A 13,353-nucleotide genomic window follows, 5' to 3' on the forward strand; every position below is an offset into this window, starting at 1 on the left:
CAACTACCAAGCATGTTGGCTGTGAAGTTTGGATAACGTAGGTGTTAGATTACATTTGGGAGAAATTGGGTTCGAAACCCACTGGCGGCAGACCTGAAGTTGATTTCCTGGGGTATACTGTTTTCACTCCAGATTAATGCTGGGGCTATGCCTTAATTAAGGCCATGAGCACCAATCATCCTTACATCACCGAAAACCTTCCATGTGTTGGTGCAACTTTTAACCACTAGATGAAACGTAAAAAATAAAAATGGCTCAGGACATTAGTTTCTTAGTAGATGCAAGAGTTTCATGAAGTATTAGAAGTATTAATTTATCTATTTGGTTATTCTTTGTCATTTACAACTGCCAGTTGTAAATTTTTTATTTTTGCAGGAAAACAAAGGAGAGGAAGCAGAATGGGGGGTCGACCAGTTCCCATCGTAGTGTCCAAGGATGACCACACATTCGAGTTAGATGAGAATGCTCTGGAAACAGTGTTAATGCAAAATGACATCAAGGACACAAACGTAGTGGTAGTGTCTGTTGCTGGTGCTTTTCGCAAAGGAAAATCTTTCCTTCTTGACTTCTTCCTCCGCTATCTGAATGCTCAGGTAAGTGTTGTTTATCATTATGTAATTTTGGCACTAATTATGAGAAGCATGCATATAGGTACTGTAGGTAAAATGAAGAGAACAAATTAGATCTTGTTTGCAGGGAGTCTTAGTACAGCTTTATTGCATCAGATTCTCCCTCTCAATCAGGTAGCTCTGCCCTATCCTTCAGTCTTACAACCCACAGTTCACATTAACATCATATTTAAAGATTTTTCTTTGTTTGTTGTTTATTTATTTGTTTGTTTGTTTGTTTGTTTCCTTCTTTCTTTTTGTATCTATTGCTATCTCATGTTTTCACTGTAATTATGTTCAATACCATGCCATGAACATTTCTGGAACAATATTACAGAAAGTTTAATGTAAGTAAATATATATTTGAGGCGAGCAAATTTCTTTCTGAAAGATGTTCCTTCCTGGGGAAGGTTTGATCCTGGCTGAGTCCGGTGGTATTTGAAGGTGCTCAGATATGTCAGCCTCGTGTCAGATTTACTAGCATGTAAAACAACTCTTGTGGTACTAAATTCCGGCACCTAGGCATCTCCATAAACCGGTAAAGTAGTTAGTGGCACGTAAAGCAAATAACATTATTTGTCTTTGCTCCAAGACTTCATACGTCAGTGCGTTGACATGTTCAGAACTAAGGGCCGCCCTTCTCTTAGTAACATTGTTTCCAGCATAACTGAATGCGCTGTTGCAGGGAACTGAAGTAGTTGGAATGCAAAGCAATTGTTTCGCTAGGCATGCGAGATGTGGAAGCTGAACTTCATGTATTTTCCAACATTGCAAGAGGTCAATGAAGTCATCTTCTGGTTCCACCAATGACTAGTAAACTGCAATCTTCGTCAGGAATGGTTCCGAACTCAAAACCTAAATGGCGTTACTAGAATCCTGTTCATCTGCGTCATTTTCAAAATTCAGTTTTCTCTTCTTGCTGCATATTGTAACGGTTCAAATCCCGTTACAAGGTGATATCATTATTATTATTATTATTATTATTATTATTATTATCTTTTCTATTGGCTTTACGTCGCACCGACACAGATAGGTCTTGTGGCGACGATGGGACAGGAATGGGCTGGGAGTGGGAAGGAAGCGGCCGAGGCCTTAATTCAGGTACAGCCCCAGCATTAGCCTGGTGTGAAAATGGGAAACGACGGAAAACCATCTTCAGGGCTGCCAACAGTGGGGTTCGAACCTACTATCTCCCAAATACTGGATACTGGCCGCACTTAAGCGACTGCAGCTATCGAGCTCGGTATGATTATTATTATTATTATTATTATTATTATTATTATTATTATTATTATTATTGTTATTGTTATTATTATTAATATTATTATTATTATTATTATTATTGTTGTTATTATTATTATTATTATTATTATTATTATTATTATGTCCGTATTATTATTTTATCTGTGAGATTACTGTTATTATATTATCATTCTTGTTCAATTTGACTCTGCAATGCTTGTCGCTTGCGTGATTGTAGTTAAATGTATACATATATACGTGTGTGTAAATTAACACTAAAGACATGAACTGTAAAGAATTGCTGGATATCAGATGTTGGATATGACATTGCTACATTGTGCAATACTGCTGGCATTACTGTCAAGTCATTGCTACGTCATTGCTACGTCATCGTGCTTATTTAGCGGTGTGCTCATGGCTGGGAGAGACCTACTGGGAGCCCCGGGGGATTTCACCATTGCATGTAATATCTGTCGCGAGGTGAGGTAGATTATTGTTATTTCTGGAGGTTACGTAGGTGCGTCAACCTAACGTCTATAAAAGGTGGCTGCGTTTTGTAGCGTCAGTCATTATTCAATTGGAAGGAGAGGCGATAGTTGGTCAGAGTGTGAACGAGATGCAGAGGCCTCAGTCGGTCATTAAGTCAACGGGAGTCTACGGGAAGGAGAGGACTCAGTGATTCATTACTCATTGGTCATTGAGAGAATGATGTTACAGTTGGTCGGTCTCTTAGTTGAAGATTCGGACGGGAAGGCTTACCACGAAGTCAAAGAAGGATAGACTTACCAAATAGTCATCAGGATGCAGAAGAAGCAGTCACATGGATACATCACCAAATTAGGCTTGACACATCTACAGTAAACACCAGATCTAAGGAATACGTCGTAATTACACTCAAAGTGTTGAAAGTACAGTCAAGTGAAACAGTGAGGGATATATTTCGTATAACTTGTTAAATGTCCGGTCAAGAAGAATTCAAATTCATGCATAGTTTCTTTCAGTTGCAATGTAATAATTTCATATTCACATCTGTTTTATCGCAGCAAGACTTGCTATTTTTTATATACAATTTAAAGAATATATTTTGTTCTATCAAATGAATTCATAGTATTATTTCAATGACAGAATTAGCTAACCTCAAATTAAATGGACAAACTGAACGCCAATCTCCTTTTCCCAGAACTTATATGGTATGTTGTCAAAAGTAAGCTTATTACCCCACACCCTAGAGATAGTCAAGATTCTCATTCTATTATTGCTGCCCTGAGTGGTAGCTGGCGCCCATCAAATAACATATGTGTAAGTAAGCAGGTAAGAAGTAAGTGTGAGTACAAGGTTCGACGATTGTGTATTTTATTTAATGAATATTAATTTTCATAATTTCCCTTTTAAATGCAGATATTTCATATTTTTCAATTTTAATGCACTTTTATATGTTTGTAAATTCAGTAAAGGAGTTACGAACCTCTCAATGTTTTTATTGGAACTTGTACTCGTCCACTTTTTTCTCAGAAATTCTTTTCCACACAAATTCCCGGTCTTGTTTTTTTCCCCTCAATATATTTAATATAGAACAGAGAGCAGTAGCTTCCTGGTATGCCTTTTAATTACACCAGTCATTTATCCTAGCCATAAAATCTTCTACAAGAGTTCATTTAAATCTACCTACTGTATGAACCCAGGATTGACATCAGAGCAATGTAAAGATAATTTCAAGTGTGTTACAGCAGGGTTACACATTTGCTACCACCAAGGAAGTCTAATATTTCTAAACATGGCTTAAGATGCACAAGAAATTTTTCTGACACCTTTTTAGTTTTCACAAAGGGCTTGATTATGAAATATGTGCTATTTCATTGAGTAGCTATCTGGTTTTACTTTATCAAGTTTTCAAGTTTTATCAAGCTTATTTTCTAGATAAGGCCTGTGTTTTTCTGCATTTTGAAAGTAATGTTTCGATAGCAGCATCCTTGATAACTTTATGTAAACTTAATTGCAGCATGTGGGCTGCTCACCGAAAATTGTCATACTTTGCTCTTTCAACTCCGAGAACCATATTTCTTGCATTATCGGTGCAAACTGTGACAACTGAATCTTCCAACCGCCATTCACAAACTACATCTTCAGACTCTTTTGTGCAGTTAGTAGCAGCATTGTGGTTTCTGTAACATGTTAAACTTGTAATATTGAATTTCGATGTTCTCAATTTGAATCAAACAGTTGAGCTGTAATCCTCAAGTGTCTGTGGTTAGATATGGAAGACCAACAATCCCCTGTGAAACTTGAAAGTTTTGCTTGTTTCATTTTATCTATTAACTAGCAATTACCCGCGGCTTCACTCGCATGGATTTCGTAATTTGATCAAAGTAATCATTTCTTGGCATTGTACTAAGACATTTACTGAAAATTCATAAAGTTGAAAAACTTACCTAAAACTTGAGTTGCATTTACTCCAGAAATTCTCATCCTTTATTTTATTTTTTATTTTTTTTGCTAGTTGTTTTACGTCGCACCGACACAGATGGGTCTTACGGCGACGATGGGACAGGTAACGACTAGGAGTGGGATGGAAGCGGCCGTGAGGTACAGTCCCAGCATTATTCGGTGTGAAAATGGGAAACCACGGAAAACCATCTTCAGGGCTGCCAACAGTGGGGTTCGAACCCACTATCTCCTGAGTACTGGATACTGGCCGCACTTAAGCGACTGCAGCTATTGAGCTCGGTCAGAAATTCTTTGTAAACCATGTTTGTGGTATTACCTTTTGGGGCTAAGACAACCATGCAACATAGAACTGTACATGTGAGAAACAGTCTTCTCTCAAGACGAAAAAATAAATACATGTTTCTTTATTTTTAAGGGAGATTCCAAATACCAATTTTCACGTCTGTAACGTCTTCAGTTTTTAAGATATCAGTATCCTCATAAAAAATTATTCAACTATTATTCAATTCCTTTCACCCCCTGTTAAGTGCCTTATCCTAAAACAAAAAGGTACTTGTACCTGTATTTTTACAGGACTTTCCAAATACCAAGTTTCTTGTCTCTAGCATGTTCAGTTATGGACATATAATGTACATTTACCAGTACTCATCTTAAAAATTCTGCTTTTCCAATTCTTTCCAGCCCCTTAACTGGATTTTCCAAAAACAAAAAAAATGTGTGTTTCATTACTTTTAAGGAGATTCCAAATACCAGTTTTCATATCTGTACGTCTGTAACACCTTCAACTTTTTAAGATAAATGTATACCCATAAAAATTATTCAACTTCTTCTTCTTCACTTCTTTCCACCCCTCTCCCGCCTTAAAGTGGACTTTACGAAAACAAAAAGCACGCGTTCCTTTAATCTGAAAGGAAATTCAAAATACCAACTTTCACATCTGTAAAGGCTTAAGTTTTTAAGATAAAGTATCCTCATGAACATATTTCAACTCCTTATTTACTTATTTTCAACTCCACACCTCTTACATCGATTTTCCAAAAAAAAAAAAAAAAAGTGCGCGTTTCTTTATTTTAGAGGAGATTATAAATACTAATTTTCACGTCTTAACATCTTCAGTTTTTGAGATATAAGTATCCTCATGAAAAGAATTCAACTCCTTTTTCACCCCAGCCTGTTAAATTGATCCTTCCCCTCCAAAATTGCCTGTTTCTTTATTATTAAAGGAGATTCCAAATACCGATTTCCACATCTGTAACCTTCAGTTATGAGATATAAGTTTCTCCAGAAAAAGAATTCAATTTTTTTCACTTCCTTTCACACTTCCCACCCAAGTGAATTTTCCAAAAACAAACAGTACCTGCTTCTTTAAAAGAGCTTCCAAATACCAATTATCATGACTGTAACATCATCAGTTTTTGAGATATATGCATCCTCGTAAAAGGAATTCATTTCAGTTTTCATCACCTCCCCCCAACCAAGTTCATCCCCCCCCAAATAATGTGTGTTTCTTTATTTTTAAATGAGATTCAAAATACCAGTTTTCACATTTGTAACATCTTTAGATTTGTTGGTATGTATATTCATACAAATAATTCGACTGATTTTTAATTCTTCCCCCCCCCCTCCAGTCGTTAAGTGTTTTTTTTTTTTTTCAAAAACAAAATAATGTGAGTTTCCTTATTTTCAAAGGGTCCAGATACTAATTTTCATGTCGGCAACATGTGAAGTTTTTGAGATATACTGTAGATATGCTAATTTTAATAATTCACCCCCTTTTCCAGTTCCCCTTAATTGAATTTTCCAAAAAAAAATTGTTTCTCTACTTTTACAGGAAATTCCAAATACTAGTTTTCAAAATCTGTAATATAATACGTGTCTGACATAATTTGCAGATATAGTCTTTTAAAAAATTCACCTCGTTTGTTACTCCTGTTCACCCCCTGTTCATCGGATTATCCAAAAACACAAAAATACGTGTTTCTTTATTTTCAAAGGAGGTATCAAATACCAATTTTCCTGTCTGTAACATTTTCATTTTTTGAGATGCAAGTCTCCTCATAAAAGGTGTTCAACCACTTTAACCCCCTTAATGGGATTTTCCAAAAATAAAAAAAGTATGTGTTTCTTGATTTTTAAATGAGATTCCAAATACCAATTTTTACATCTGTAAACTTTTAAAGTGTTTGAGATATAGATATCCTCACTTTAAAAATTCATCCCCCTTTTTGCTCCTTTAGAGGAGGAATATCCAAAAATCCTCCTGTAGTAAACATCTATACACTAATATCAATGTATCCCCAAAATTTCATTTCGTTATGTCGAGTAGTTTTGGCTCGGCGATGATGAATCAGACTTATAACAATAAAATTGCAAGAAATCGGCTTCATCTTCCATATCAAATCCTATTTACAAAGACTTATAACAGTAAAAATCTTCCGCCTTTTTGATACTTTTATTTGCATTTTAGCAAATTAATTAATTACACACAGTACATGTTTCGTTCTTTTTTAGATGTCTTCAGCTGTTTACATAGCATAGGTGACTCACTAAGTGTTTATCTTTTTAAGTACATTATAATCAGGTACCTTGTTCTTATTAAATACTACGTAAATATAAATTGAATTAATAGGAATTAAAAACAATGTGGTGGTTAAATGGTTAGTGAAAGGAGATGGAATGGATATACTTATAGTTAGCCTATTTTAAAAACTATTTGAACAGTTGTTGTCAAAAAGTATCCAGCACTTTTACACTAAAATATTTTGCTTGTCTTCCAGTAAAATGTTTTTGAAGAAATGTATGTCTTTCGTTTGACACTGTTCTGAATATTGTTAAGTGTTCACTTCATTCACTCCCTCCAAGGTGGCTGCTATTTGTTTTTGAACTTGCATAATATATCTTGAATTGGGTTAGTTATGAAACCTTGAAGCTGATTACCGTTTGCTAATAATAAAGGAGCTTCCCCATATTCTTCCTGTTGTCAAAATCCATTCCTACTGTGACCTTAGAGGAGCTATGTTTGAAGCAGCCTTCCGTCTTGTATAATAACAATGTGAGTCAGTCAGTCAGTCAGTCAGTCAGTCAGTCAGTCAGTCAGGACATGTTATTTTATATATATAGGACTAGCAATTTGGATTTCGTAATTTGATCAAAGTAGTCGTTCCTCGGCATTGTACCGAGACATTATCTGAAAGTTCCTAAAGTATAAAAACTCACCCAGAAATTGAGTTTCATTTACCCCAGAAATTTTTTGTAAACCATGTTTACAGTATTACCTTTTGGGGCTAAGATGACTATGCAACATAGAACTGTACATGTGAGAATCAGTCTTCTCTCAAGTCGAAAAAATAAATATATGTTTCTGGCGATACGAATGAAATACTTCCGTGCATTATTGACCTTATTATAGAGGTGAACAATTGCACAGTCAATGTTATTCCTATCGTTTATTTCAAATGTGTTTACATTTTTATTTATATGCCAGGAGAATCTACTGTGGACTAATCTAAGAACATTCTCCAAAGTAAAAGATGGCTCTTGAAAACGAACCCAGGAAAGATTAAAAATGATCGGTTTATGATCAGAATAAGTACATTGAAAATCCACAGCCTGTTTCCAGTCATGCGACCGGGTCAAGAATGGAATGAAGCCCCCATCTAGCGGCGAGGATGGGAATTATGCCGGCTGCCGAAGTCTGTCGCACTCCACTGATGCAATGATTAATGAATGACAAATGAAATGAAATTATATTGGAGAGTGTTGCTGGAATGAATGATGACAGGGAAAACCGGAGTAACAGGAGAAAAACTTGTCCCACCTCCACTTTGTCCAGCACAAACCTCACATGGAGAGACCGGGATTTGAACCACGGAACCCAGCGGTGAGAGACGGCGTGCTGCCACTGAGCCACGGAGGCTCCTAATAAGTGCATTATGACCAGTAAAATCAATTGGTCTCAACTCCTTTTTCACCCCACTGCCGTTAATTTGATTCCCCCCCACTAAAAAGTGGAGGAGTGTTTCTATTTGTTTAAAGGAGATACCAAATAGCAATGTTCAGTTCTGTTACGTTCATTCATTTTGATATATAAGTATCCCCATAAAAATAATTCACTTTTATCACTTCCTTTCACACTACCCCCATCCCCCTTAAATGAATTTCCAGGCAAAGAATACTTGTTTCTTTAATAGTAAAGGATCTTCAAAATATATCACGACTCTAACGTCTTCAGTTTTTGAGATATGTGTCCTCATAAAAGGAATTCAACTCCTTTTTCACTCCCGCCCCCAAGGTGTCCTCCACCCCACCCCCCACCCCCCGCAGGATTTTTCTTTGTCTTTAAAGGAGATCCAAATACCATTTTTCATGTCTGTAACAACTTAAATCTTTATTAGATGTAAGTATCCTCATACAATTAATTCAATTAATTTTTAAATTATTTCACCCTCCCCCCCCTTCATTGGATTTCCTGAGAATACGTGCTTCTTTACTTTTAAAGCAGATTCCTAATACCAAATTTCACGTCTGTAACATCTTCAGTTTTTGAGATATCAGTATCCTAATTAAAAAGAATTCAACCCCATTTTCAGTCACTTTTACCCCCCACCCCCGCCCACCCAAGTGGTTTTACCAAAAACAAAAAAATACACGTTTCTTTATTTTAATAGAGATAAAAAATACCATTTTTCACTTCTGTAATATGTTTAAGGTTTTGAGATATACTGTAGAAAATCTCATTTTAAAATTTCACCCCCTTTTGAGTTCCCCTTAAGTAGATTTTCCAGAAACAAATCACCTATGTTTCTCTACATTTACAGGAGATTCCAAATACCAATTTTTGCGTCTGTAATATTTTACGTTTCTGAGACATACTGTAGATATTGTCTTTCTAAAAATTCACCCCAATTTGTCCCTCATGTTAAACCCCATTAATTGGATATTCCAAACATAAAAAAATATGTGTTTCTTTACTTTTAAAGGAGATTCTAAATACCAATTTTTATATCTGTAGACTTAAAGTTTTGAGATATAGATACTCATTTTAAAAATTCACCCCCCTTTTTACCCCCTTAGCGACGGAATATCAAAAAATCCTCCCTTAGCGAGCACAAGATTGTGAGCAACTGCAACGTGACCTCGATAATGTTGTGAGATGGAGAGCAGGCAATGGTATGTAGATAAACGGGGTTAAGCCAGGTTGTGAGTTTCACAAATAGGAAAAGTCCTCCGAGTCTTAATTACTGTGTTGATGGGGTGAAAGTTCCTTTTGGGGGTCGTTATAAGTATCTGGGTGTTAATATAAGGAAAGATCTTCATTGGGGTAATCACATAAATGGGGATTGTAAATAAAGGGTACAGATCTCTGCACATGGTTATGAGGGTGTTTAGGGGTTGTAGTAAGGATGTAAAGGAGAGGGCATATAAGTCTCTGGTAAGACCTCAACTAGAGTATGGTTGCAGTGTATGGGACCCTCACCAGGATTACCTGATTCAAGAACTGGAAAAAATCCAAAGAAGAGCAGCCCGATTTGTTCTGGGTGATTTCCGACAGAAGAGTAGCGTTACAAAAATGTTGCAGAGTTTGGGCTGGGAAGAATTGGGAGAAAGAAGACGAGCTGCTCGACTAAGTGGTATGTCACAGAGAGTTACAATAATTGAAAATCTTCCACCTTTTTGATACTTTTTATCAAAAAGATTTTGATACGGAAAATGAAGCTGATTACTTGCAATAAGTGGTATGTTCCAAGCTGTCAGTGGAGAGATGGCGTGGAATGACATTAGTAGACGAATAAGTTTGAGTGGCGTTTATAAAAGTAGGAAAGATCACAATATGAAAGATAAAGTTGTAATTCAAGAGGACAAACTGGGGCAAATATTCATTTATAGGAAGGGGAGTTAGGGATTGGAATAACTTACCAAAGGAGATGTTCAATAAATTTCCAATTTCTTTGAAATCATTTAGGAAAAGGCTGGGAAAACAACAGATAGGGAATCTGTCACCTGGGCGACTGCCCTAAATGCAGATCAGTATTGATTGATTGATTGATTGATTGATTGATTGATTGAACCTACATTGTAATATAAGTATATCCTGAAAATTTCATTTCTTTATGTCCATTAGTTTTGGCTCGGCGATGATGAATCAGTCAGTCAGTACATGTTCTTTTATATATATAGATAAGAAAGCATAAAGTTCCAATAATACTGCCTTGAGGAATTTCCTCTTAATGGTTACAGGGTCAGATAGTGCTTCCCCTACTCTAATTCTCAGTGTTCTGTTATTTAGAAATATAGCCACCCATTCAGTAGCGAGTAGAGCGAATGGATCAACAATAAACTAGATATTTACAGTGCGAACGATAATGGAGAAACATCTGGAAAGGAAAAAGGAAATCATCTTTGTATTTTTGGACTTGGAAAAATCTTATGATACAGTTAAGAGAAAACATGTATGGGAATCCCTACTGAAAAGGAATGTACCAAAATCATTAACAAGATAAAAAAGTTCTCTCATGAGAGTAAAAGCAGTGTATAAGTAGGGAGTGGTGATTCGGAAACATTTTATACAAAAAGGGGTCTCAAGCAAGGAAGTGCACTGTCGCCATTATTGTTTATTATATTGATGGATGAAATCGCAATACGTGTAAAACATTGTATCAGTAGTGATGAAGTGAATGCTCTGGTATTTGCAGATGATGTGGTGATTTGGGGAAAGGGCGAAAAGGAAGTACAAAAGAGACTGGACGTTTGGAATAAAAATCTGAAGGAGTTTGGAATGGTAATTAGTAAAATGAAAACTGTAGTCATGCACTGTGGAAAAGAGAAAAAGAGAAGCCAAATGAATATAGACGGAGAATGGTTAGAGAATGGAGAACAGTTTACATATCTGGGTAGCATTATCAATTAAAGGAATGAAATCAACCCTGAAATTAATAACAGACTAAGTAAAGGTACAACATTTTATCAAGTCAGAGAGCTTTTATGGGATGATGAAGTACCCAAGAAAATGAAATTAACATTATATAAACAGTATTTCATACCAGTTGAAACATATGGACTAGTAAAGCTGGTAACTAGTAATAAGAGACAAGATAGTAAGATCCAAGCAGAAGAAATTAAATTTTTAAGAACATCAGTTAAAAAAACAAGAAGAGATAGAATTCAAAATATTAAAATTTGAGAAGAGCTAAATATAGAACCGTTAGTACAGAACATACAGAAAACAAGACTGAGATGGTTTGGACATGTAAGAAGAATGGAAAAGGAAAGGGTAGCTAGAAGGGAACTTGAATATTATGCAGGTGTATTGTTCCAAACCTACATTTATAAATCTCATGTTAGATCTGTATTGGTGGTGGTTCAACTTCTTACAAATGTTGAGTATTGACTAAGAGGATAATAAACACAATTTTGTACAATTTGTAAGAAGTAACAATAGTATTTATATCGCTAACGAACAGTAATGCAAAGAAAATGATATCTTGGACAAGGCTTTGAACTCTCATCCTTCGAATCATTAAGTGATCTCCTTATTGCTGTTCTACAAGAAGGAGATATCGGAATGATTCCCTCCTAAATGTCATAGTTCACAGTGCTTCTGCAAATCTACAAGTGCATGCATCGTGTAACAGCATCGGGTTCCAAAGTGGAACCTGGAATATATTCACTGTTCAAATGCGGCCATTTTTTTGACAGCTATACGAGGACGGTTTGAAAAGTTCTCGGAATCCGTGCTAGAGCAACGAGGTTCCCGCGCAATAATCGCACATCCTTTGTGAGTGAACACGTTGCGCGTCAGTGCTCTAGCTGCAGGAGTGTGGTAGTGACGACTCTTTGTTGTTCCCACGTAGTGATTTGTGACAATGGAAAAAACTGAAATTCGAGATACTTTGTAAAGAAAGGTATGAAAGCAAAGGAAATTCATGCCTACTTTCAGAACACACTGGGGGACTCTGCTCCTTCATTTTTAACTGTTGCCAAGTGGACCAGCAGGTTCAAATTTGGTCGGGAGAGCTTGGATGATGATCCGCGTAGTGGACGGCCAAAAAGTGTTACGACCCCAGAAGTTATCGCAAAAGTGCATAAAATGGTCATGGAGGATCGTCGACTGAAAGTGCGGGAGATTGTTGAAGCTGTAGGGATGTCTTCTGAAGGGGTATACTGTATTTTAACCGAAGAATTGGGTATGAAAAAATTATCCGCAACATGGGTGCCGTGGCTCTTGACATTGGACAATAAACGCACCGGATTGGAAATATCCGAAGAAAGTCTGGCCCGTTTTCAGTGCAACCAACAAAAATTTTTGTGCCGGTTTGTGACTACGGATGAAACTTGGGTCCACTACTATACCCCCGAGACAAAACAGCAGTCAAAGCAGTGGAAACATGCTGATTCACCACCACCAAAGAAAGCAAAGGCAGTGCGTTCGGCCGGAAAGGTCATGGCCTCAGTTTTCTGGGATGAAAAATGCATTCTGCTGCTAGATTATCTTCCTATTGGCCAAACAATTATGGGGCAATACTATGCAAACATCCTAGACCAACTACAGGAAAAGATACGCAAAACAAGGCCTGGTTTGGCAAGGAAAAAGGTCATCTTTCATCAGGACAACGCTCCGCCGCACAAAAGTGTTATTGCCATGGCAAAACTTCATGAACTGGGGTACGAATTGTTGCCACATCCACCTTATTCACCTGATTTGGCACCATCAGACTTTCATCTATTCCCCAAGCTGAAAATTTTCCTCGGTGGACGGAGATTTTCTACAAGGGAAGAACTGACAGCCGAATTGGAGAGGTATTTTGCACGCCTGGAGGAATCTCATTTTCGAGATGGAATCAAGGCATTGGAACATTGCTGGACCAAATGCATTAGTCTACAGGGAGACTATGTTGAAAAATAAAAGCAGTTCTACCGAGGTAAGATACTTAATTCTAGTCCATTCCGAGAACTTTTCAAACCACCTACGTACATAAAACACCGATTCTATCCAACCTGAAAAAGAACTTCAAGGGAGTAGTAATCTATCTGACTGTGGAAGTTTTAAACTAAAGCCTTC

The 13,353-nt window shown here is 36.7% G+C and overlaps 1 protein-coding gene across 2 annotated transcripts in view; it reads left to right on the plus strand.

Annotated features, from left to right (window-relative positions):
- The window catches only part of atl (atlastin GTPase), a 412,469-nt gene that overhangs the window by 219,142 nt on the left and 179,974 nt on the right, over window positions 1–13,353 (plus strand). For both annotated transcript variants that reach the window (XM_067140332.2, XM_067140333.2), the window contains exon 3: window positions 376–593. In XM_067140332.2, the coding sequence (XP_066996433.1) occupies window positions 376–593 (218 nt within the window). The remainder of the gene's footprint in view (window positions 1–375; window positions 594–13,353) is intronic.

The sequence above is a fragment of the Anabrus simplex genome, chromosome 2 (genome assembly GCF_040414725.1).
Source record: "Anabrus simplex isolate iqAnaSimp1 chromosome 2, ASM4041472v1, whole genome shotgun sequence".
NCBI lineage: Eukaryota > Metazoa > Arthropoda > Insecta > Orthoptera > Tettigoniidae > Anabrus > Anabrus simplex.